The 26,164-nt window shown below is 43.1% G+C and overlaps 1 protein-coding gene across 1 annotated transcript in view; it reads right to left on the reverse strand.

The window, feature by feature from the left end:
* Nucleotides 1-1,157: 1,157 nt before the first annotated feature.
* NARS1 (asparaginyl-tRNA synthetase 1) overlaps nt 1,158-26,164 on the reverse strand; it is a 33,096-nt gene continuing 8,089 nt past the window's right edge. Inside the window, exons 4-15 of the mRNA XM_034442480.3 lie at nt 25,729-25,821; nt 24,420-24,509; nt 22,274-22,352; nt 20,520-20,590; nt 18,320-18,406; nt 16,725-16,946; nt 15,156-15,355; nt 11,771-11,906; nt 10,039-10,152; nt 6,561-6,692; nt 4,231-4,362; nt 1,158-2,344 (exon numbers count right to left, since the gene is read on the reverse strand). Coding sequence (XP_034298371.2) covers nt 2,213-2,344; nt 4,231-4,362; nt 6,561-6,692; nt 10,039-10,152; nt 11,771-11,906; nt 15,156-15,355; nt 16,725-16,946; nt 18,320-18,406; nt 20,520-20,590; nt 22,274-22,352; nt 24,420-24,509; nt 25,729-25,821 — 1,488 coding nt within the window. The 3' untranslated portion in view covers nt 1,158-2,212. The remainder of the gene's footprint in view (nt 2,345-4,230; nt 4,363-6,560; nt 6,693-10,038; nt 10,153-11,770; nt 11,907-15,155; nt 15,356-16,724; nt 16,947-18,319; nt 18,407-20,519; nt 20,591-22,273; nt 22,353-24,419; nt 24,510-25,728; nt 25,822-26,164) is intronic.

The raw sequence follows: 26,164 nt of genomic DNA on the forward strand, positions 1-26,164 counted from the left end.
CAAAATGCCTGTCTTAGGTTGTAGTTGTGACCACCTTGTTAGGAAGGGTGAGCTCGGAAGAGAACAGGAAGCCATTTTGACCAATACACCTTTCTCAGCAGGTGTTTTATTTTGTGACCAATGGGAATTGGTCTTGACCTCTTCCAGCAGCCTACATTTCTATCCCTTTCTTCCAGCTCATCTTAAGTTTCAAGAATGCCTCTAAGTTCCAAGTAAGCCTTGAATCTTAAGAAAATCATAAGAAAAATGGTGGTTTATTTGAAAACAAGCCTTGAAAGAAGGCAAAACTTAATTGGGGTAGAGCATTTGGGGGAGAACTAATGTTTCTTAGCTTTATCAACTTTAAGATGTGTGGACTTCAACTCCCGGAATTCCCCAAGCAGCATGATCATCTCTTTTTCCTCAAAATCCTGTTAGTTGCTCCTATCCTTTGGAACAACTTGCCACAGAAGGTTAAGATATCCCCAGGGGTGGGCTTCAAAAATTTTAACAAGCGGTTCTCTGCCCGGTTGCTGGGTGGGCATGGCCATGGTGGGCGTGGCCTAGTCGACCTCCTGCACCACTGCGTGCGGGGGGGTGGGGGCTTTTTGCCCTCCTGGGCTCCGGAGGCTTTCCTCAAGCCTCCGGGAGGGTGAAAACGGCCTCCCCAGGCTCCAGAGGCCCTCTGGAGGCTGGAAATGGGCTTCCGGTAGGCCTGTTTTTCGCCCTCCCCAAGCCTCTGTGAGCACCCTGCACTTACCTGCATCCAAAATAGGCCGTGTGGGGACTCCTGGGAGGGGCAGGGTGGAAGGAGCCAGCCAGGAGTGTGATTTGGGGGTTCTCCGAACTGCACAGAATCTTAGCTAGACGTTCTCTGAACCTCTGTGAACCCTCAGCAGCCCACCCCTGGATATATCCCTCTTTTAGCCTCCAGGAAAGCCCTTAAAACCTGGCTATGTTGGCTGGAGATGACTGGTACTAACAGTGAAGGCACCCCCACCTCCTCCCTCCAAGCCACTGTTTTTTGGCTTGTTTTAAGTTTTGCTATTTTAATCCGTTTTTACATTTATAATTGTAGTAAGCCGCTCAGAGTCGCCTGAACTGCAAGATGGGTGGCAAATAAATTTGACAAATAGATATTTTAAGAACTGGCAAAAGGAAGACAAATGGGACAGTCATGTGGAACATTTTTTCCCCTCTCCAATGCTCTGAATTTATTGATTGCAGCTCTTGAAAGGGGGACACAGCAGTTAACAGAAACATGTAAAGTTGAGATAAAACGTACATCAAAGAATGCTGCCAGAGCTGGCAATCCAGAATCTCCTATGTTCCTTCTACATTTTTTTTCCTAATTGTTTTGGTGGCTCAGAGGCAGTTTACATTTCAACCGTCCTATGTCAGTAAAAACATTTAAAGGAAAGCTAAGTACAACTCGGCCCAAGTACTTGCAGACTAGGAAATATCAAAAGTAATAGCAATACATTCAGCTTTCTTCAATTGCCAGTTCCCAGCTCCTTTGGAGGGAATAAAGATGTCAAGTATTTTTCTGAATCAACCGTTTAGCGTAACTCATATTCACAGATCCTGAAAAACAAGCTAATTAGCTGTAAAATACAGAAACCGTTCTCCTGAGCCATGCTGGAACTTAAATAGTAGTCATCCGTAGGAAAGTACTGAATGCTACCAAGATAGCTCAATAGACTATTTTTAAGATCCCAAGGTAGTGGGTCAAAACTGGGCTAGAATTGTCCTTTTTCCACAGGATTTTATTTGGCCACAATTTATATCTGCTATTCGTATTGGCATCAGCAAAGTCTGCTTCCTAATGTTTATTTTCCCCAAATCCGATATCAAATCCTGAATCCAGCTCCTACTAAAAATTATGCAATGCCTTGCATTTTTTTTTTCTTTTTACTTTTCTGAGAGCCCAGGGCTACAAAGTGTTGTTACAGATCATATGACCTTGAAGTAGAGCCCACAGCTAGCTTCCACCGGCAATCAATGATTTCAAATATGTTAAAAGAATACGTGAGAGTGAAACCAGGTTGAGACAATCAGAGGGGAAGACATTTCTGGAATCAGTAGTCTGGAATTTAAATTCCAATTCAAAGCAATTAATTTCATTTGGGAAAAAAACAACAACATCTGTACGTATTTGTGGGATGGAGACATGAAACCATGAGGAGGAAACTGCTTAAGGTTGGATAGACTTTGTCCATCAAGAAACTTTTGATTAGGGTTTGCATCGCTGAACGAAGCGAGGGTATAGGCATACATCTCGGATATGGTGTCTGTTCAGAATCCAGGTAAGGAATCGCTCCAGGCCTAATCCGTAACCACCATGAGGACATGTGCCATATTTACGCTGCAAAGTCAAAAACGAGACAGGCGTCAATAAATGCCTAATGAACAAACCACCTTGCAACCCCAAACCCAGAACTGTGACTTAATAGTGTATATTTACATGTCATGATAAGCCAAGGTGATTCGCCTGGGGTTTGCTTACAAAGCCAGCCCTCATCCATTGCTAAGCCATACAGTTGTGCAAATCAAGACACCTGAGATTATTTTAACACCTCAGAGCTGGGGACAACTTAACCTTCAGGATTTATGCGGGTATTCCCATTCTACTTCCAAAGAATTCAGGATTACGATGAACTGATTCCATTGTCACACAAGCCTGTGTTGTGGGTTAGTCTGAAAAAAAATGTAGCGCCATTCTCCGGCTGATATCAACAAGGGAAGTTTGCTCAGAAGAACGGGCTGGAGAATGGCTGCCATTCTGGAGCCTTGCTCCAATTTGGGTTAGTAGCTGAGCGCTAAGAAAACCTGCTAGGCATGAAAGCCAGCTGGGTGACTTGGAGCCACTCACTCTCTTGGTCCAACCCACCTAACAGAGTTGTTGTTTTGGGGAAAATAGGAGAAGAAAGGGATATTAGGTATGTTTGCTGCCTTGAATTACTTATAAAGTATTAAAGACAGGGATGGATGGATGGACGGACAGGTAAGCCGTCTGCTCATACAGACCGACTGCATATATTCCAAAAAGCTTGCCTCTTAGATAACATCTGATATTTTAAAACAAATATCTCCTGCAAGCAATGGCTTCTGAGTGACATCTTGTTGCATGAAAATCTTTTTAGACGTTTCATAATCCTTGGGCCAAAGTCCAAACAAGGCATTACACTGTTCATACAATTATTGCTCGAATATATATTTCAACTAAATCACCAGCAGGGGAGAGAATCTCCCTGATTGGCAGGGAGAAAACAGATGAATGAAAACTCATCAGCAGAAACAGAGATTATAGGCTTTTCCCCATAGCCAATTCCCCCTCCTGTCAAAAAATCTTAAACCTCTTCCCCTTTGGAATAAGAAGCAGCCATCTAACAATCAGGCTGTGTGCCACATTCAATGTGTAAGGGGTGGAACCTAAGGCAAATGAAAAACAGTTTGGAAGTTTGAGATCAGAAGCATATTATGGGTTTTTTTGTTTTTTTTTCATGCTGAAGAATGAATTTTGTTTTAAAGAGTAGTCTATTAGGTTTACCCTGCAAAAATGCTTAGAATCTTCTGAATGTTCATTTTATGGAATTAACATTAATGATTATTAATAGGATTTATCCCCATGTATTTAATGATTGGCATCTTTTTTTTCAGATTGATAATTATGTTACCAATTTGGGAAGCTTTTCTAGAACTGTTCCAAAAGCTTTGTTTCCAAAATTTTTTAGCATTTTCTACATCCGTGATGTCACCTGGCACACACGGCGTCGCCCGTTCCTCTTCCGGGTTTTTGGCGCACATGTGCGTGCTACGATCAGCTGGCCTTTTTGCATGCAGCAGTGCCGGAAACTAGAAGAGCTGGTCTTCTATTTTCCTGCGTGAGCATGTGCACTAGCCAGCTGATCGTCACGTGCGCAGGTGCACCAGAAACCCGGAAGAGTAGCTGGCTGAAACCGGAAGTTCAGTAGCTGAAACCGGAAGTTAAGCTTCGGGCATGTGCATGCGCTCTGGGCAACTCCTCTTCTGGGTTGTGGCCCAGACGTGCGCGCATGAAATCCACGCGCACTTTGCCTTTTCGGCACTCGGTGCCGAAAAGGTTTGCCATCACTGTTCTACATTAATTGGTCCACCAAAGTCTGCTGGATTTGATTTGATCTTTGGTTTGCCTTCCAATATTACTATGTTCCTGCCACATGGTAAACGAATGACAAGACAGGCCACCAACTCATAACACCTAATACGTACCTGGTCTGTATACCAATAATAAGGGGTGGGATCAATTCCTTCTCTCTTGTAACCTTCCAGTAGCTCTTCACTGTCCCAAATACGCATGGAACCTCCCACAATTTCACCAACATTAGGCATCAACACATCAACCTATAAATCAAGACAAAAAAGCCCATTGAGAGTCAGAAGTTGCATATGACTTACCATATTTTTCAGACTATAACACACACCGGAGTATAAGACGCACCTAGATTTCAAAGAGGAAAACAAGAAAAAAAAGTTTTTGGCCGCTACGCATCCGGTTTTTGTTCTCCTTGGCCCCCAAGAACACGCTGCAGGCCTCCCAAACTCTTCAGACGTCCCGTTTTTGCCAAAAATGGGCCTGTCCCAAAAACGGGATGCGCAGGGGAGTTTGTGAGGCAAAAAACCAGGGCCGTATTCGGTCTGTAAGATGCACAGACATTTCCACCCACTATTTTGGGGGGGGGGGGGGAAGTACGTCTTATAGTCCGAAAAACACAGTAACTTGGTTTAGAGTGGGTCTTTCAAAACTTCAACTCCTAGCTTACAACAATTATTGTATAATAATTAACCTTATAGTAGGTCACTCAGCAGAGTTGGGAAGCCAAACAGAAGGTACTGGTTGTAACATGTATGGTCCAAGGATTAGAGATGAGCAACACAAGGGTTCCGGGAAATTTCTCCTTTTCCCCTCCCCCTGTCAAATAACCAGATGGAACTGTAGGTGGACTCTCCATAAGAACATCTAGCCAAATATTACAAACAGAGATCTCCTGTGAGCTGTGGGTCTGAGTGACATCTTGTGGTCAATGACCTGTAAAACAGACTCCCAGGAAGAACATCCCAAACTCTGTGCTGGTGCCCAGAATTTTTTCAGTCTGAAAGGAGTCCTGGAGAGTAAAATTTAATAACTTAGAACAGGGCTGTCAAACTCGCGGGCCGGATGTGGCACGTACTGGCCACGCCCATGCCTGGTTTAGTGAAGTGGGGGGAGTCATGATACGTCATGTGACGACACGAGTTTGACATCCATGACTTAGAATCACTCTTTCCAATTTAGGAAAGATGCATTTCAATGCTGGAATGTTCTTTTTACCCTCTGCACTACAGGTTATGGTTACAAATATGTGTAGAACATTCCTCCTCAACCACAATTTAGCTTTCGGCATGGATTTAGACAGCAGACTAAACCAATCACATTATGGTTTAACCAGCCAGTCACTGACTTGGGATCCATCTAACACTTTAGGTAAAGATTCCCCTCGCACATATGTGCTAGTTGTTCCCGACTCTAAGGGGCGGTGCTCATCTCCGTTTCAAAGCCGAAGAGCCAGCGCTGTCCAAAGATGTCTCCGTGGTCATGTGGCCGGCATGAGTAAATGGCAAAGGCGCACGGAACACGGTTACCTTCCCACCAAAGGTGGTCCCTATTTTTTCTACTTGCATTTTTTACGTGCTTTCGAACTGCTAGGTTGGCAGAAGCTGGAACAAGTAACGGGAGCTCACCCTGTTACACAGCATTAGGGATTTGAACCACTGAACTGCCGACCTTTCGACCGACAAGCTAAGTATCTTAGCCACTGAGCCACCATGTCCCTTCTAACACTTTACACAGGATTATCTAAGATTCTACAGGATACCATTTTGGGTGTCATGAGACATCCGTTTTGAACTTATAGAGTCTTTCTTTTCCGAATGTACTAATGTTCTTTATAGCATAGAAAGCCAAACAAATACAGTACCAATAATCTGAAGTAAAACAGCTCAGGAGGGTCTATGGAGAGTCTCAATCATCCAGATAGGATTGTCCCAAAGGCAATTGGACTTTCTTGGGTTTTTTTTCCCTTGAAAACATTTCAATTCTCATCCAAGAACTAAAGAAGCTTCTTGGATGAGAAGCGAAATGTTTCCAAGGGAAAAAAAACCCCAAGAAAGTCCAGCTGCCTTTTGAAAAGGCCCTTTGGGACAGCCCAGGAGAATTCTGCCGCCATGTGGATGAGCTCTCATCTACCAAGAGCTGCCAGAAATCAAGAGACACCAGGGGAGGAAGAGATGCAAAATGACAGCACAGCATCGTACCATTACTCCTTCCCCAGGAGCTTGTGACATGATGCTCTTCAACTATTTTGATGAAAGCAGCAACACCGTGCAAATACTCAGGAATCAAGTGTTACTTTTTTTTAAATCCTGTTTTTGAATAGGTTTCAAGACCTTGCTAACCAGGTGGGGAATTTTAGACTCCACATTAAGAAGATGAGTAAGTTCCCCAACCCCCCCCCCCACTGCCGTATCTTGCATGCAATACACGAAAGGGAACACAAACTGACAGATTCAGTAAGACGGGCGTCCTCGGGGCAGCGCTGCATGTAGAAGGATTTAATCTCAGCAGGAAATCGACACAGCAAGATTGGTTCATTAATAGCATCGGTCATCTGTCTCTCTGGAGCTTCTGGGATATCCTGTGGTTGAAAAAAAAACCCAGCAATTAATTTCTCCTTCTGCCTAGAACTGTTCCACTGCCACTGATTAAGCCAACTTCTATCTCTGGAGTCACATTTTTTTGGGGGAACTAGCCTAAATCCTTAGTTAGCTTACTGCTATTTTAGCAGCTAGATTTGGGGAATCAGCCAGTGGTCACATCAAAGGTTAGGTTGACCAAAACAGCGTCCACAGAGGAAGTGTTGCTTGTCCGTGTAGACAACCTGAGCAAATCCTTCAAGAAACTGGATCAAACCCTCCAGAAGAAGGTTTCAACCTTTTGAGGGACACTTTACAGGTAGTTTTTGTCTTACGATCATTACTTAGAAACAGTTTGAAGTTACAATGGTGTTGAAGAAAGTGATTTATGGATAGTCCTTGCACTTAATGACCATTGCAGCAACCCACAATCATGTGATTGCCATGTGTGACCTTCCCAGCCAGCTTCTGAGAAGCAAAGTCAGTAGGGAGGTCACAAGTCACAATCATGTCTCACTTAATGACTGTGGCAAAAAAAAAGTCATTAAATTGGCTGCAGTTGCATGATGTCTCATTTAACAACCACACTGCTTACAATGAATTTTCCGGTCTTATAGTGGACGCAGCCACTGAAAATGACTTTTTCCCATATCTTCTGAATGTATATCAGATGTTGACCGAATGAAGATATCTTTGGAAAATTTGAACACCAGAATTTAAATCAACTTGGGCCAGTATAATTAATAATCAATTGAATTCTCCTGGAGATTCAGATGCCCTCATGATTAGCTTAGTTAAATTAAGATAGGCCTTCCTTAACTACTGTTTACTCAATAAAGTACCATTGGTTAAGCTTACATGATTTGCCAAGCCATACATTGTGATCTCTAAATCACAATCTATTTATATGACACATGAAGCCAAGTCCAAACAAACCATGTTATGGCTTTAGACAATGTGCCACCAGATCCACAGCCAAGCCACAATCTGGGGCAAGAATGCAAATTTCATCAATTTGGGGATAATCTATAAATCATGATGGATCCTGAACCAAAGGCACAAAAAGGAATGACTATAGCTTTTTTCTCTGATTGACTTTTTTCACTTCTGACAGATACTCTCATCTGATACTCTAATTCTCTTTTATCTTTCCACATCCTTTCCCACAGAGAAAGGGACAGAGATCTGAATTTGTTTAAAGTTTTTTTTTTCATATACAATTCAACCTCCTATTTTTTTCACAACAATAACCCAGATGACCTGAAAGACAGTGACCGGCCCAAATTCTCCCAGCTGGTTTTTCATGCCTAAGGTGGACCTAGAACTCACAGTACAGAAACTGATGTATTTGATTGTTGGGGATTTTTGAAATTAGGACAACAGCCATAATTTGAAGGTCAGTCCTTCCAAGAACTTGATAATCTTTCAATCAATTCAATTCAATCAGAATAGAGCTGGAAGGGACTTTGGAGGTCTTCTAGTCCAACCTCCCCACCCCCGCTCAAGCAGGAGACTATAGCATTTCAGACAAGTGACTGTCCAGTCTCTTCTTAAAACCTCCAGTGATGAAGCACCCACAACTTCTGAAGGCAAGCTGTTCCATTGGTTAATTGTCCTCACTGTTAGGAAGTTTCTCCTTAATTCCAGGTTGCTTCTCTCCTTGATTAGGTTCCATCCATTGTTTCTTGTCCTGCCCTCAGGAGCTTTAGAAAATAAATTGATCACTTCCTCTTTATAACAACCTCTCAAATACTAGAATACTGCTATCATGTCCCCCCTAGCCCTTCTTTTCTCTAGACTAGTCAAACCCAATTCCTGCAACCGTTCATCATACTGTTTAGTCTCCAGGCCTTTAAACTTAATTATTGATTGATTGATTGATTGATTGATTGATTGATTGATTGATTGAATTTCTATACCACCCTTCTCCCAAAGGACTCAAGGCGGTGAACAGAATAAGATTTCATATACATATAATAATTTTTTTTTTAAAACAGTAAATAATAAATTGTTCTTCTCTGCACTTTTTCCAAAGTCTCAACATCCTTTTCGTAGTGTGGTGAACAAAACTGACGGCAATATTCTACAAGTGGCCTTACTAAGGCTTTATAAAGCGATACTAATACTTCACGTGATTTTACAGAAGCGGAATTTTATTTTTACTGCTTTCAAGTGAGATTTTTTTTGAGTTTCCAGTCTACCCTGGGATCATCTGGTGTGGGGGTCAGCAATCTTAAACACTCAAAGAGACACAAAGGCCCTAACCGGAAGCCCCCCGTTCAATTCTGGGGCCAACCGGAAGTCCGGTTCCCCCACCATAGAGTCTCCTCCTGCGCAACGTCCTTTTTCCTCTACCTGCCCTAACCGAAAGCCCTATTAATTGTGGAGCCAACTGGCAACAGGGAGCCGCAGCAGAGGGATGAAAGAGCCACATGTGGCTCCAGAGCCGTGGGTTGCTGACTCCTGATCTGGTGGTTTTCCATCCAAGGTAACCCAAACCATCCAAGATCAGTTAAATGCTGCTACCCAGTTTATTTATTTATTTAATTTGATTTGTATGCCGCCCTATCTCCATAGGACTCAGGGCGGCTCACAAAAATTAAAATCAAACCAGATAACAACATATTAAAATACAATGTCAAGCTTCAATGCTATCTCAAAATAAATGACCTTCCAAATTGCCAATCTTTAAGGAAATTTTCTCTTTATTCGAGTACAGCAACCGGATCATGACTCTGCGCGGACAGTACTGACCTTTGCCCCCCAATCCCTCCCTTTCCGATCCCCAATTCTCTGCTTCTCATTGGCTATCTTCCAAGTCACTCTCCTGATTTCTTTTCCTGTCAGTTCACAGGAATGTTCCCCCTCCCCTCTTCATCCCCAAGGAGATCGAAACTTCAAAGGGATTTAGCAGGCAAAAGTTCAAACTTCATCCTCCCTTTTCTATGTCAGCGCTGAGACGCTGACATGCAAATTAAACGTATGTTAAAACTCATTAAAATAATCAAAGCCCATCAGTCCAGCCTGGGCGATTTAAACAGCCATGTCTTTAGTTCGCGGTTGGTCAGGGGCCAACCAGAGCCCCAGGGGGAGTTGATTCCAAAGGGTGGGCGCGCCCACAGAGAAAACTCTACATCTGGGGGCCGCCAGCCGACATTGTCTAGCTGACGGCACCCTGAGTAGGCCCTCCCTGTGAGAACGCAACTGACGATGGGAAGCTGTTGCTGGTTGCAGATGGTCCGACAAATATCCTGGGCCTAAGCCATGGGCCAGATACTTAACTACTGCTGCTGCTTCTTTGAGTACAAGAGAAAGCATGGGTGCTCAAAAACAAAGCCAGAAACTTACCTCTCCAAACTCGTAGTAGGTGTCATCTTCCTTTTTCACCTCATGTTCTTTGAGCCAGATCAGGGCTTCTGTGTAGTTCATCCGTTTGAAGGGGCGCTTGGGAGGCTCAAAGTTCTGAAATTACAGGTGAAAGATGCACCGGTAAAGATGGCAAGGCTTTAAAAACTACACCAGTGGGTTGGTTTAATTTTATTGCAGATAGTCCTCGACTTACAACCGTTCATTTGGTAACCATTCGAAGTTACAACAGCCCTGAAAAAGTGACTTATGACCACTTTTCACACTTATGACCGTGGCAGCCTCCTCAAAATCATGTGATCAAAATTCAAATGCTTGGCAACTGATTCATATTTATGACGGTTGCAGTGACCCGGGGTCATGTGATCATCTTCTGCAATCCTCTGATAAGCGAAGTCAATGGGGAAGCCAGATTCACTTAACAACCGTGTTCCTAATTTAGCAACTGCAGTGATTCACTTAACAACCGTGGTAAGAAACGTCGTAAAATGGAGCCAAATTCACTTAACAAATGTGTCACAGAGCAACATAAATTTGGGGTCGTAAGTCGAGGACTACCTGTATCCTCTTTGGGTCACGTTCTATCTTGAAACTGCCAGGCATTCTGACCACTAGCGAACCAAAACGTACCGATAGTCCTCAATGTACGACGGGTTGCTTAGTGACCATTTGAAGCTATGATGGATCCTCCATAAGTTACTTAAAAACCCAGTTCCAGTCTCCTTCCCCGCTTGTGATCACATGACTGCATTTTGGTTGCTTGTCAACCGGCCAACATTTTTTTTTTTTAAGTTTTTTATTTTTTTTAGACAAACATTTAGTACATCATTCATTTCTTCCATGTGACATCTCGATGTTATCTCCAAAAACTTCTTTTCTGTTATCTCTTCGATCTTCGTTCTCACCAAGTCCATTACAAAAATTTCCCACTAATCTAATATTCTAGTTGTAACATATTTTATCTATCTCTATTAAATCTTATTTATATCTTTTTTCTAACCAATAATAAAATTGATTCCATATCTTAAAATATTCTGAATCTTCCCTTTCTTTTATCTTCATAGTTAATCTATTCATTTCTGCACAATCTAAAAAAATTTTAATTACTTCTCCCTCCGATGGTATATTCTCTGCTTTTACTGGCCAACATTTATGGCTGTTTGCAGGGCCTTGTGTTCACAGGACTGCAAATTACATTTTTCCCCAGAAGCTGGCATTTCGTTCTGATGTCTGAACAAAAAAAACCCTCCCACCGCATAATGAACAATTATTAACCTTTGTAAAAAAAAGAAAAGAAAAAGATAATAAAATCAGATCCGATCACGCGATGACCAGCTTTACAATGATCATAACTTTTGGCCGTAATTGGGGTCCTAACTCAAAGACTATCTATACAAATGATCCTTTAAAAACATTTCATATATTTGTGCCTGCCTCCCTCTTCATTTCTAAGGCCTCCCTTGTGCCATATTCTGGATTATTTAGATTAGATTAACAGAGTTGGAAGGGACCTTGTAGGTCATCTAGTCCAATCCCCCCACCCCAACCCAAGCAGGAGATCCTACACCATTTCTGACAAATGGCAGTCCAATCTCTTCTTAAAAGCCTCCAGTGATGAAGCTCCCACAACTTCCAAAGGCAAGCTGTTATTTTTTTTACAGAGAGGTTTGGTTCTGCAACAGGAAAACTTGTGTTTTTTGTCTCAGCCACTTACCGGATTGAGGGCATACACTAGGTCAGACACTGAGGATTTGAGGACCCTATCCACCACATCACAGACGAGATCCTCCAGACGGTTCAGCAGGTCTTCATAGCTCATGAAAGGGCACTCCGCTTCAATGTGAGTATACCTGGAAGAAGAAACCAGTGACTTCATGAGAAAAAAGGCTGGGAACCACCATGCAATTCCTCATCCCCTCCAGGAATGACCCTGACCAGTGAATGCTCCTTTACAAATACATCCGGAGAAAGCATTACTCCACTTAGGTTTGGACTGGATTATGTGTCTGCACACATCAGTTAACCATTTTTGGAAGAGTGGCAGAATGAAAGGATGGAAGGGAGAAGAATATCTATCTATCTGTCTGTCTGTCCGTCCGTCCGTCCGTCCGTCCGTCCATCCATCCATCCATCCATCCATCCATCCATCTATCTTTCCATCCATTTGTCAGGTTTCGTTGCTATCTTAAATAAACTTCATTCTCAAATGCAAGGTCTCTAATGAATCTTTTTTTTTATTTAAGAATAGGAGAACGACATCCCTGAACTCTTTGTGCAGCCAAAACTGGCCCCTCCTTCCAAAACCCTCCCTTTCCGTTCTTCAACCCCAATGTCTCATTGGCCATCGTGCAGATCCATCTCTTCGTCCCAAGCACTTCCTTTTCACAGGAATTCCCTCCCCCTCTGTCGCCCAGGTAACGCTATCTACTAAAGAGCAGGGAACTAGGTAAAGGTTCATCTCAGCATTAAAGCAAAGCTTCTCCCTTCTTTCATTCATGTCAGCGCTGGAGGAGAACATAATTTGGAACGCTGACACCATTTCTATCTATCTATTCATCCATCCAACCACCCAACTACCTACCCATCCATTCCTCTCTCTGTGCCTGCCTGTCTGCCTCTCTGCCTCCCTACCTCCCTACCGCCATCCATCTCAGTCAATGACTCTGGGCAGCTTACAATTCAAAAAATATATCACAATTAAAAATAATAAAAACATGATTAGGGGACTGGAGGCTAAAACATATGAAGAACGGTTGCAGGAACTGGGTACGTCTACTTTAATGAGAAGGAGGACTAGGGGAGACATGATAGCAGTGTTCTACTATCTCAGGGGCTGCCCCAAAGAAGAGGAAGTCAAGCTATTCTCCAAAGAGGGCAGGACAAGAAGCAATGGGTGGAAACTAATCAAGGAGAGAAGCAATTTAGAACTAAGGAGAAATTTCCTGACAGAACAATTAATCAGTGGAACAACTTGCCTCCAGAAGTTGTGAATGCTCCAACATTGGAAGTTTTTAAAAAGATGTTGGATAAATATTTGTCTGAAGTGCTGTAGGGTTTCCTGCCTAAGCAGGGGGTTGGACTAGAAGACCTCCAAGGTCCCTTCCAACTCTGTTATTCTATTCTATTCTATTCTATTCTATTCTATTCTATTCTATTCTATTCTATTCTATTCTATTCTATTCTATTCTATTCTATTCTATTCTATTCTTTTAAAACAATAGTAAAAACAATAAAAAATGTTTTAAAAATCCAAATTACATATACACAGGAGCAAGATACTTGGCCATTAGTAGTATGGCCAGGGAATGGGGCCCTTGACACTTTCAATGCCCCAAGCTTGGGACACAGCCAGGTTTTTAAGACCTTATGAAAGACTAACAGACTAAGAGGCCATTCTGATCTCTGAAAGGAGGATGTTCCACAGAGCAGGGGCCAATGCGGAAAAAGCTCGTCTTCTGGCCCCGGACAGCCAACATTCTGGATGATGGGATCTGCAGCCTGCCCCTTCTGCTTGATCTAGTTAAACCTCTTCTAGTAACACAATATTCCTCTTCTGGTATGAACTTCAGATCGTTAATTTAATTTCCAACTCTTGTTATTTTATTGCCATCCCCTGCATTATTTCCAATGCTTCGTCTACTAAGCGAACAATCCAGATTTTTAGCAAGCGGACACTTCCTTTGGTGTTTTGCATAGAGAAAAGGAAGGAAAGACACACATGAAAAGAAAACAAAGGGAGGGAAAGAGAAGGATGTTGGGAAGGAAAAGAAGACAAGAAACGTCTCATGACTTTGGGCTCCAGCCCTACCACCCAACCTGCAGATCTTGCAGATTAACATAGAATAACATAAAATAACAGATTTGGAAGGGACTCTGGAGGTCTTCTACTCCAACCCCCTGCTCAAGCAGGAGACCCTATACCAGTTGTTGTGGCCCCGCCCTCTGAGCCTATCTCATCGGAGGAAGAAAGCTCCGAACATGAGGAAGAGGAGTCAGCCAGGCCTCCCTCTCCAGGCCCCTCCCCTCTGGCACTGCCTCAGGTGCCGGCCGAGGGAGAGGAGATTAGCCAGGAGCCAGGTGTCTCGGATGAGAGCGAAGGAGAGCCGTCATTCCTGGATGCACGCCAACGAAGGCGTGATAAACGGTTGCAGCAGTTAAGGAGGCGTGCTAGGGATTAGAACTGAGTCACTGGACCACACCCCAGAGACTATATAAGAGAGGGTGGTGGCTGGTAAAACTCCGTGACGAACAAAAACGAACTTTGGCCAGTCACTTGAACAACGTCTGAAGCTGCCGAAAGGGATATTGTTTTGCTGGACTATTTGCAATGCGTATGTAATTTTCTGTTATCTGTTGCAGTAAAAGTTCTTGGCAGACGGTGATTATATTGCTGCCAAGTTTGAGATAACGACCTGTGTGCGTGCCAAGTACTTTCTTAACCCTCGACTGGCTGTGTTTGTGTGTGTGGATGGGGACAGATCACCAGTGATGGCGAACCTTTTTTTCCTCAGATGCTGAAAGTGCGCACAAGTACGCGTGCCGACACCCATAATGCAATGCCCCCCCTGCAGGCCCCGCCCCCCATGCATGCATGTGCGACCCCCCCCATGCTCCCCCCACCCCCTGCGCATGACCTCCGTTTTGGTGCTAGCAGGCCTCCTGGAACCAAAAACAGGCCGCATCCCCCACCCACCCCTCACATGTGCGTGTGTCTCCCGGCAGAGACCCGAAAATCAGCTGGCTGGCGGGAGGTGGGCATGCGTGGTGGAGCTGACCTGGGCAATGGTTTGCATGCCCACGGAGATGACACGCGTGCCATGGGTTCGCCATCACGGCCCTATACCCTTTCAGACAAATGGCTGTCTAATTTCTTTTTAAAAGCCTCCAGTGAGGGAGCACCCACAACTTCTGAAGGCAAGTTGTTCCATTGGTTGATTGTTCCCGCCGTTAGAAAAATTCTCCTCAGTTTTAAATTGCTTCCCTAACCTTGTTCCATTCATCTCAAATGGGAAACGGTCCATTCCAAAACAGTCCATGAGTTGAAGTCCACACATCTTAAAAGTTGCTATGGTTGAAGAAAAAGTGAAATAGGCACTTACTCAGAGAGGTGCCTGCGTGTCCTTGATTGTTCTGCTCGGTAGGACTGGGCAATGCAGAAAGTGTCCCCCAAGGCTGGGATGCAGGTCTCCAAATATAGCTGGGATGACTGTGTCAGATAAGCTTCCTCGCCAAAATAATCCATTTTGAAGAGGGTTGATCCTCCTTCTACCTGCGTTTGAACCAGGGTTGGTGGGGTGATCTAAAGATAAAAGAAAACGTTGTACAGGAATTCCATTTTGCACAGAGTTCAAGATAGAAAAACTACACCTGTTGGGGACTTTATCAATAGAAAACTAAATAGCCAGAAATATCCCAAAGGTGCTTTTTCAGAAGGCAACTGAACTTTCTTGTTTTTTTTCGTCTTTTGAAGATGTTTCACTTCTCATCCAAGAAGCTTCTTCAGCTTCTGACAGGGTAGTGGGGATTTATATTCCTTGTAGACAGCTGGTGATTTGAATCTTTTTAGAGGATGGTTGAAGCACTTGGAGGTTTATCTGTGTCTTCAGGGTCACTCAAATAGTGCTCCTGGTTCCTGTAGTCTGCAATTTTTTTCTCTGGAAATCCATTCCTACTCCCACACCATTCAAAGGGTGTTCATCCCAAATTGTATAGCTAAAAGTCCAGTTGCCTCCTGAAAAAGCACCTTTGGGACAACCATGACCTGGATGACTGACAAATAGCCAGATACTTTCTTAGAAGGTGAGGGCAGCAGGGAAGAGAGAAAAAAAATTCTAGAGCAGGGGTCCCCAATCTGTGAGCCGCGGCCCACGGCCTATTCGCCAGCAGGCCATGTGGTGACCTGGCTGACAGGCACGCATGCATGCGCACAGCCCCACTCACACGAGCATCATAGCTTCTTGGGGCCTCACTTCCGTGTCGCAGGCACTCTTGTCCCCACTCACACAAGCGTCACGGGTGCTCGGGCCTCAGTCACGTGTGGATTGTGGGCGCTCTCAGCCCCACTCATGCAGGGTGTCAAGATGTGCAAGCATCATGGGCACGCTCAGCCCCACCCAGAGTGCTCTTGGCCCCACTAGCGCGATCAACGGATGCTCATGTGTGCACACACACATGCCCACCCTTTCCACAAAACCATCCCCTCTTTCCTTTCGCCCCACTTCTGGGCCTCCAACCCAGAAATGTTGGGGAACTCTGCTCTATGTCAGGGTTCCGATGGATTAATTAACTCATGAGCCTCGAGCCAAGTTTCAAAAGAAATCCAGTTATTTATTAGGAGCAACATGTCAGCACCTACCCAGGTGAAGTCTGCCCCACGCAATTTACGGCCCAACTATGACCCTGTTTCCCCCCTCCTCCCAGGGTGTGTCATAAATCACATTCTCCAACAGAGCACTTTCGCGGGCTGTAGAGAAAACGTCTCTCCAGCTGGCTCTGGTAACCTAGGATGCAGCCTTGAGACAGGCCAGGAATGCTTTACGAGTTGACACTTAAGAGTATTTTGGCATGATTCTCTCATCAACTTGCAAAAGCTTCTTTTACTACACGGAATAATATGAGACACCAAGGATTTCTGGCTTAAAGAGCAGCAAAGCCGGAGGCGTACTTACTTCATAATATCCGCGGTCAAAGAAGTGGTCTCGGAAGCACTGGATGACGGTGGAGCGCACCTTTAAGATTCTGCTCAAGGTTTCCCCCCGGATCATCATGTGCCGGTTGTTGAGCTGCACATCTACATCCGACTCTTCATTGACCAGGTTATCGGCTCCTCCGGCTGGAGCCAGACCAATGAGTTCCCAGTAGTCGCAACTCAGCTCGTGACCTCCTGGAGCCTGTGGGAGTTTCAGATTTTTAAAGACAGAAGAACGCTACCACAATAACACTCACGTAGCGCTATCTGAAACTCACCGCTGTGAGAAAGGCGTGTTAGCAATTACAGGTAGTCCTCGACTTACAACAGTTCATTTAGTGACCATTCAAAGCTACAACGGCACTGAAGAAAGCGACTTTTTCACACTTATGACCATCGCAGCATCCCAATGGACACATGATCAAAATTCAGATGCTTGGCAGCTGACTCATATTTATGACAGTTGTAATGTCCCTGGATCATGGGATCCCCTTTTGCGACCTTCTGACAAGCAAAGTCATTGGGAAAGCCAGGTTCACTTAACAACCGTGTTATTAACTTAACAATTGCAAAGATTCACTTAACAACAGGGGCAAGAAAAGTTGTAAAATGAGGCAATATTCACTTAACATATGGTTCACTTAGCAACACAAATTTTGGGCTCAATTGTGGTCGTAAGTCAAGGACTACCTTGAACCAAAGGAGACGGTCACTGATCTCTCCCTTCTGGAATGATCAGCGGATTTCAGAGACCGATAAACTTTTTACATGTACAATCAATGTAAATGTCAGGGTTCCAAGTAACACCCCCAACAGGCCTGAAGATGCAACGAAAAAGATGGCTTCCAGGCCTGACAGGAACTTTAAAGGGAAAACTTGTAAACAGAAAATCAAACCAGCCCAAAGAAAACTGAATCAACTCCTTGACAAGAGAAAGAAAATGAGAGCCATTCACAAGAGTCAGACCCATTAATAAGTTAAAACTGACTTTTACTCAAAGTTAAAACAGCCCCTTCCCACAAATCAGGGTTTGAGTTCACATATCATACTAAGTTGTCTTGGTTTATTTTGACTTAGAATGTCGGTCTGGACCCAATGATATTACTTCATAAACCATGGTTTGCAACTTAACTGCAACGGACAAACCTGACAAATTGTGGCTTATGCAAAAACCAGTATTATACAAGCCATGGCTCAGCACAATTTGCAAATTTGGCTGTGCTCTGAAACCAAGGTCACTTAAGATATATTGCTGGAAAAAGTTGGCACAAGTTTGATCTCCAGATTACTAAATAAGTCATGCCGTCAAGCAAGAGAAAATTCCAAAAATGAATATTTCCTGAGCATTAAAAAATTCCACTCAAAAGTTCAGCATGCCAGAAAATCTAAAGTCCTCATTTTGTCAAGTGTGTCGTGTCAAACTAGTGTGACACGACACACTAGTTTGCACGTTCCTATTGTTCACTGATTGAATGACAGAATAAAGGAGTAAAGAAACAAACACCCTGCCTTTATGGCGGGCAACTTTCGAGCAAACATAAAGTCCTTAAAAAAGTAAAAATAAAATGCACTTACCTGCTTGCCTTCAGGAACCAGACTGAGGGTGCCATATACAGCAACGCTGCTCTCAGTTGAAAGGACCACACCATTGTAACATTGGCACTACAGGGAGAAATAAAGGAACATTTAGACTCTGTCAGAGATTTAGAAAATAAAAGCTTCAAGTCAGTCTTGACTTCTGGCAATTGCTAAGACAAGTCCTTTCAGGGTTTTTTTGGCAACGTTTTCAAAAGTTGTTTGCCATTGTTTCTTTTCTTCCTAAGGCCAGTGGTGGGATTCAGCTGGTTCGGGCAAACTGGTAGTTAAATTGCTGATTGGCCCCGCCCCTTCCCATCCCGCCCCTTCCTGGAGTCCCCATGCCCATCATTTTGGCTCCCAGTTAAGTGCAGGGAGGCCTACTAGGCCCAAAGCGGGGTGCGGGGGGTGGCGCTCTCCCCGGTGGCCCGTTTTTGCTCCCAGGGGGCTGCAGGAAAGCCGTCTAGGCCAAAAATGAGGTGCGGTGCTCCCCCCCGCACGGCCCATTTTCACTCCCAGGGGGCTGCAGGGAAGTCTAGCCTGTAAGGTTAGGGCACCCAATCGATCTATTCGCTGCCTCTCAGACTCCCAGCCGATTGGCATGGTCGGTCTATTGCTGCCTCCTAGGTGATCGGCTGGGTCTTCTTTTGTTGGGAATGGGGATTTTGCAGTATCCTTCCCCTGCCATGCCCACCAAGCCATACCCACAGAACCGGTAGTAAAAATTTTTGAATCCCACCACTGCCTAAGGCTGAAAGAAAGTGACCAGCCTCCGTGGCTAAGGCACCACTAGAACTCACCGTATCTTGGCTTCTGCCCTGATGCCTTAACCCAGTGTTTCCCAAACTTTTGACATGTGTACCCCTTCTATAATTTTCGTAACGCTGAGTACCCCTCATAAAAAACATATGCTTTAACTCTAACCGTTAGATAACACTGCAATTCTCCGGCGTTTAAACAGCTCCGCGGCTCAACGTCAACTGTTAATGTTCCCGCAGTTTAAAAATGGCCGAACCCGAGCTGCGCGAAGGATGCGCAGAAGTTCCCGCCATAATGAGTTGCGATACGATGTACGATGGCCCCAGTTCCCGTGTAAAAACTGCGATACGCGCCTATTTTTTTCCTTGTTCTGTGGGCGCAGCTAAGCACGGTGCAGTGGATATTCCCACGTGATCCCCACCAAACTCCGGTGCAACGCGTACCCCCACCAAACTCTTCCTGTACCCCTGGGGGTACGCGTACCACACTTTGGGAAACACTGCCTTAACCATTACACCAAGCTGGTTCTTAAAAATAATAATCAGGGAAAAACCTGTTTTCTTATTCATTTTAATGGATTCAGTCACACCATATTGTAACAATATTTGCCAGTCCCTCTAGTCACTAATTAGGAAGGAAAATAGTAAACAGAACTTCATATAGGAATACAAATGTATACAGAATGGATCAATATTTTTACAGTAAGTTGAAGACTAAAGAACACGAAACCAAGATAAAAATGAAAAGAAAAGATTCTAATCATATAATGAGCAATCATATTAAATGTAATATAATGTGATTGCTCCTCATGTGTTTAGGATCTTTTCTGTTCTTTCACACTGAAAACTACAATTTTGGGACAAATTTGGAAGGGTGCTGGGTCTATACCCAAAACTCTTGAGGAAAGGATGAAATGTTGCCCAGGAAACTGGAATGCAAAGTAATTTGATGTAGAAGAAGAAACACTAAAGCCGAAAGCATTAGCAGAAAGCTGGAACATTGTAGAATCTACCTTCTGGGAGAAAATAAAAGCTGTGAGAAGATAAAAAGTTGGAAGGATGGGTGAAGTGTCACTAACGAAAGACAGCAAGGTTGCATGATGATGATGCAAGGTTGAATGATGAACAACATCTGGCTGCATGATGAACATCTGGTTGGCCTTTGTGGGATAAGGATTGTAAGTCAAATAGATCTGATCTCCAGGCTATGCCCCACAATGGCCAACAAAATGTTGTCACTTCAACCATGCTGTTTAGTGATATCCTTCCTATAACCATGGAGATTTCCCACAGAACTGAAAAGATGATTTGCCTTCAGAAAACTTTTCCACCTTTCTTTCACCATGTGTTTGACTTTCAATTGATCTTAGGACTGCTAGAATAAAATTAACAAGGGTATGAAATTTTGACGTGTTTCAGAAGGGACTAAAAAGGGAACTTACCAGTTCATCTGACAAGACACACTGAAGGAAGCCTGTGCCATCTCTTAAGACAATAAACATCAAGTTTTTCCCTGTATAACAAGAGAAAGAACATAAATTGTATAATCATTTAATTTCTATCTTAGTGGAAAACTGTTTCCCTTCCTACCCATCATTTCAAAACTCATTCTATTAAGAGCCTTCAGAAGTAGATAAAATACTAAATATGCCTGGCTAGGTGGCTCAGTAGCTAAGACGCTGAGCTTGTCGATCAGAAAGATCGGCAGTTCGAATCCCTAGTATAGGTCTCCTGCGTGAACAGGGGGTTGGACTAAGGTCCCTTCCAACTGTTACTATTACTTTTGGGAGAAGCTGAAAAAAAATCTGCTGGCATCCTAAGAACTAGACTAGGGGGTGAAAAGTTTTAATGGGTGGCAAACACATTGACATTTTTGACAGAAGATGAGGCATGTTAGGGTTGGAGGCCAAAACATATTACACTGAAGCACAAATTGATTTATTGGCACCACTGGAGGCAAAGTTAGTCCTGACAAGGAAGGCCTCTTTATAAACGTATGCAAATTACAAGCATACATGTAATTGAATATAGCAGCAAGGTATATCTGATCACACTGGATATAAAGAGCAAGTATTGATTGGATATAACTCATCACGTTCCTAGAGTGATCAGTGGGGCAATTAGGGTGTAAGTATGAGGCAGTGTAGACAGGGCTACAAAAACAGTGGGTTTCGGAAAGAATAAGGGGCCTGGTGGCTCAGCAGACTGATAGCATTGTGATTAACACCAGCTGTCTGCAATTACTGTAAGTTCGAATCTCACCCCGCTCAAGGTTGACTCAGCCTTCCATCCTTTCTAAGGTAGGTAAATTGAGGACCCAGTTTGTGGGGGCAATAAGCTGACTTTGTATAAATATACAAAAGTATGAAGGCTATTGCTTAACGCATTGTAAGTCACCTTGAGTCTCCGGAGAAGGGCGGCATATAAATCAAATTAAAAAATAATAATAATAATGAAGTAATTATTCCATGGAGAGAGTTTCTTTCTAGGAATTTACTTCCTTCTGCTTCCCCAGAACTCTGAGCATCTCTCAGTATCTTTTCCCAGTTTAACATTCACTCCTTGATCTTCTAAATCACTATTTCTTATTGGCCAACACAAGGAATTTGTCTTGGTGCATATGCTCTCAGTGTACATAAAAGAAAAGATACATTCATCAAGAATCATAAGGTACAACACTTAATGATAGTCATAGGGTACAAATAAGCAATCAGGAAACAATATCAATATAAATCGTAAGGATACAAGCAACAAAATTACAGTCATAGAGTCATAAGTGGAAGGAGATGGGTGATGGGAACGATGAGAGGATTAATAGTGCAGACTTAGTAAATAGTTTGTACAGATAGGTTTAGCTTTTCTGAGAAAGTTGTATTTCTTGCCATGTGGCTGAGTAGACTATTTACCCACATCTATCTCCAATTTATATTCCATCACATCTGCAGCCCACAGGAGAGTTAATGGGGCAAAGAAACATTACTTTCCAGTTGGGACTCAGTGACACTTGCAAGCATCAAAACATCCAGATCTTCTGGAACACGGGTGTCAAACGTGCTGCATCATGTTCCCGTCACACGTTTTTCACATTTGCGGACCTGGGGTGGGCGTAGCCTGCACATGATACATCCGGCCGCAGGCTGCCAGTTTGATACCCCTGTTCTGGAAGGACTCTTCCACTGTGCTAGATGGTACTCACCCTGCCTACGCAATCGATGGACCCAGCCAAACACCTTTATTCTCTCGCCTCTGTAGGCTTCCAGCATACGAATCTTCACCTGTAAAAAGACAGGTAATTTAACATACAAAGAGACAGGCTGCCGATTCAGAATCCAGAAGAAACTAGAATCTTCTAAAACGTATTCAGAATCTGGTGCTACTGGTGTTTTCCTAGCCAGAGGTTATTCAACAACCCCTTTTCAAAACTTAGGATGCTGATGCTTCAACTGCTACTTGCCCTAAATAGGAATCGGGCATTTTCTCTCATTAATTATACAGGCAGGCACAATAATAGCCATATTAACCATTAGCAACATGCGTGCAAAAAATCCCATTGGCATGGAAATCCACTTTGGGTTAGAGTTAGCCTCCATGAAATCACTGAGAAAAATCAAGGTGGCAAAAAGGTTCAGAGAGGTGCACTATAGTTAGGGGGATATCTTTATCATAATAGATATCATAACATCTTCTGGAGTGGTGCGGTGGCCTAGAGGTGGAGCTCTCGCCTCACAATCAGGAGGCTGTGAGTTTGATCCTAGGTAGAGGCAGATATTTCTCTCTCTGGGCCCAATGAGAACATGTCTGCTGAACAAAACTCTGCATTGGCAACAGGAAGGGCATCCGGCTATTACAACACTCTGCTAGCTCCATTCAGTTGCTCAGACTCCACCCCGCAAGGAATTATGGGGTCGTTAAAAGAAGATGATGATGATGAACTGGAACATCTTCTGATACACATGCATATCCCTCTCACTTGGTTACAGAGAATCATCAAAAGAGAAAAACCATCAATTTATCATTTTAGTTTTATTTATTTATTACTCTATTACTATCACTGGTCTTCATTAAAAAAAAAAACTGTTGCCACCCCCTATACATACACACACATTTTATGCCTTTGCTCCAGATACAGAGAAAAAAATGGCTAAGCTGGTAAATGGATTTTCTTAAATTTTCCACAAGATCAGTTGGCCAGCTTCTGTGGCAGGGTGATGCAGCAAAGACCACACAACAGGAATTTGACAGAGCCTCCCAATTACAGTTTTCTGAGTAAATGTGCATAAGATCCCTCCAGATCACCCAGCCATGCCATCAAAGTTAGATCATGTTATTTCCACTGCATACACACAATGTAGTTTTAATCTGAGTAATTGCCAGCATGCCAGCTTAGAATCTGTCAATAGGGTCATCCATATGGGGAAGATCAAAAAAAGACAAGATGGCGACGGCTGCAGTTAAAAAGGCTGAATTTTCAATTGCAGTTGACTTATTAAATGTCCTCCCTGGGGTGGGCACTCTGATCTGAAAGGCTTTTACATTCTCTGTGAGGATATTTTCACGCTGACATGTTTCTCCTAATAATTAATGTATAGAATAAAATAAGATATAAAATGTGTTTAAATATGTTGATTAAGTAGGAATATGTGGGAATAGATGAAGAAAGGATATTTTCAAAATAGTTGGGTTTTCATCTTTACAAAGGGCTGCAGAGCTAGAAATATACTCTAGTAGAGTCTTCCCAAATCTGATGCGATCTCAACACCTCAACCGCCCTAGACATCTGGAGAGTGCCAGTAGATCAGAGGCTGTTTTATAAGGAAGGAAAAGGAAGGAAGGAAGGAAGGAAGGAAGGAAGGAAGGAAGGAAGGAAGGAAGGAAGGAAGGAAGGAAAGAAGGAAAAGAAAGAAAGGAAGGAAGGAAGGAAGGAAGGAAGGAAGGAAAAGAAAGAAAGAAAGAAAGAAGGAAGGAAAGAAGGAAGGAAGGAAGAAAGAAGAAGGAAGGAAAAGAAAGGAAGGAAAGAAGGAAGAAAAAGAAAGGAAGGAAGGAAGGAAGGAAAAGAAAGGAAGGAAAGAAGGAAGGAAGGAAGGAAAAGGAAGGTAGGAAAGAAGAAGGAAGGAAAAGGAAGGAAGGAAGGAAGGAAGGAAGGAAGGAAGGAAGGAAGGAAATTAAAAGTATAAATGAGAGTCTAGCGTGATAGGGAAGAACATGGAGGCAGATTTGGGCATGCAGATACCATGTTACCTACCCTTCTGCCGTCAAGCTAATTTCCACATATATCATATACCATTTCCCCCAACATGCTGCAAGTTCACAATGTGTGTTGTTTTTCTGAGGATGTTACTCACACATTTGGGCTCCGGGAGGCTGAGGTCTTTCTTAACGATAATTTTCTTTGCTTCCTCCAAGTTCTTTTCACGTCGCAACAAATCTTCTGCCTATAGATTAGGTTTGGGGATCCAATTAAAAAAACTTGACCTAAAAGACTGGGGGATGGATATCATCTATGATATGTGGCTTATCCTAATGTGAGAACGAAACCAATGTCACTTTTACTCAAACAAACCATGTCTTATGGATGCCATTCAGATATCTGGACTTCAATTCCCAGGATTCTCTGGTAGTCATGCTCACCAGAGAATCCTGGGAGCTGACAGTGCCAAGTGCGGGAAAACTAGCTTAGCATGAAAAGTAACTTCAGCCATAGCAAGCTGGTTCTCACATTTGTTACAACCCATAATGGATGGTTTGCACCTTACTGTGAGCCAAAATAAATCACATTATTGCTTCATTTTATGCCCGAACAAGTTGTGTCAACTTGCCAAATATTTCTCTACAACTTTAATGAACAAGTGACTATTTAAACCTGACACTAAATGGCCCAATTGTAACTACTTATTACACCATGATGATTCTTGCTTGAAAGTTGCTTCCTTTTGAATGGTTACACTCAAGAGCTCTGATGTATCTGCCAAGAGCTTTTGAAGATAAATGCGAAGGTTCAAGATAAGAAGATAAATTGGGCTAACAATCTGAATGGTGATGACACTGCAGAAGGACTTATATATTATTCAGATCCACTTGGATCTGGATCCACTGATCTGGAATCCACTTGGATTCAGATCTACTGGTCTGGAATGCTGGTTTATGCAAGGATCAGCAGATGACTGGGTTCCCCGTTCATGTTAGATTATGGTTTGTTTATCTGGGTTTAATAAGATTCACACAACACATCACATCACATTTCACATCAGTGAAAACAAATGCCAAGATGCCTTAAGGCAGGGGTTTCCAAACTTGGCAACTTTAAGACTTGTGGACTTCAACTCCCAGAATTCCTCAGCCAGCCATGCTGGCTAGGGAATTCTAGGAATTCCACAAAGTCCACAAAGTTGCCAGCTTTGGAGACACCTGGTTTAAGGCAATATTTCAACCCAGCTGATGCTTTGCAAGAACTCCTGTCCTGTAAGGTGATATGGAAATCTGTGAATTTGAAGACTAATCTACAATGGTTCACTTCCACATTACTTGATGCTACAGAAGATCCAACTTCATTTAAATCTCTCTCTCTTCTCTCATTTGTTTCAAAAAACAAATTAAAAGGACATCTAGAACATTGACATTCTTGAGCATTGCAAAAGATAGTTGCCAACTTACCTCTTTCTTTTCTCTGGCTTCACTCTTCTGCTGCTCTCTCTGCCACAGCTTTTTCACATTCTTGAGTTGGCTCTTGGAGATAGTATCCCATCTCTAGGTAGATTAAAAGAGTTACAAGAATCACGTGACTGATTTTTGAGCCAGACAAGAAAAATCTTAAGCCACCATGCCATTTCTAATTTTGACAAGGAATCTTTTTTGGCTGTTACTTCACAAAAGCTGGTATTCCGTTAAAACCAGAATATGAACATTGATTCAACCACCATTCCCTCTTATTTGTTGCCAAGACAATATGTATAATTCCTTATGTCAGTGTTTCTCAACCATGGCAACTTGAAGATGTGCAAAGTTCAATTCCCAGAACTCCCCAGCAAGCATGGCTGGCTGAAGAATTCTGGGAGTTGAAGTCCATACATTTTTAAATTGCCAAGGATGA

Source organism: Pantherophis guttatus, chromosome 2 (genome assembly GCF_059756535.1).
Source record: "Pantherophis guttatus breed Tessera chromosome 2, ASM5975653v1, whole genome shotgun sequence".
NCBI lineage: Eukaryota > Metazoa > Chordata > Lepidosauria > Squamata > Colubridae > Pantherophis > Pantherophis guttatus.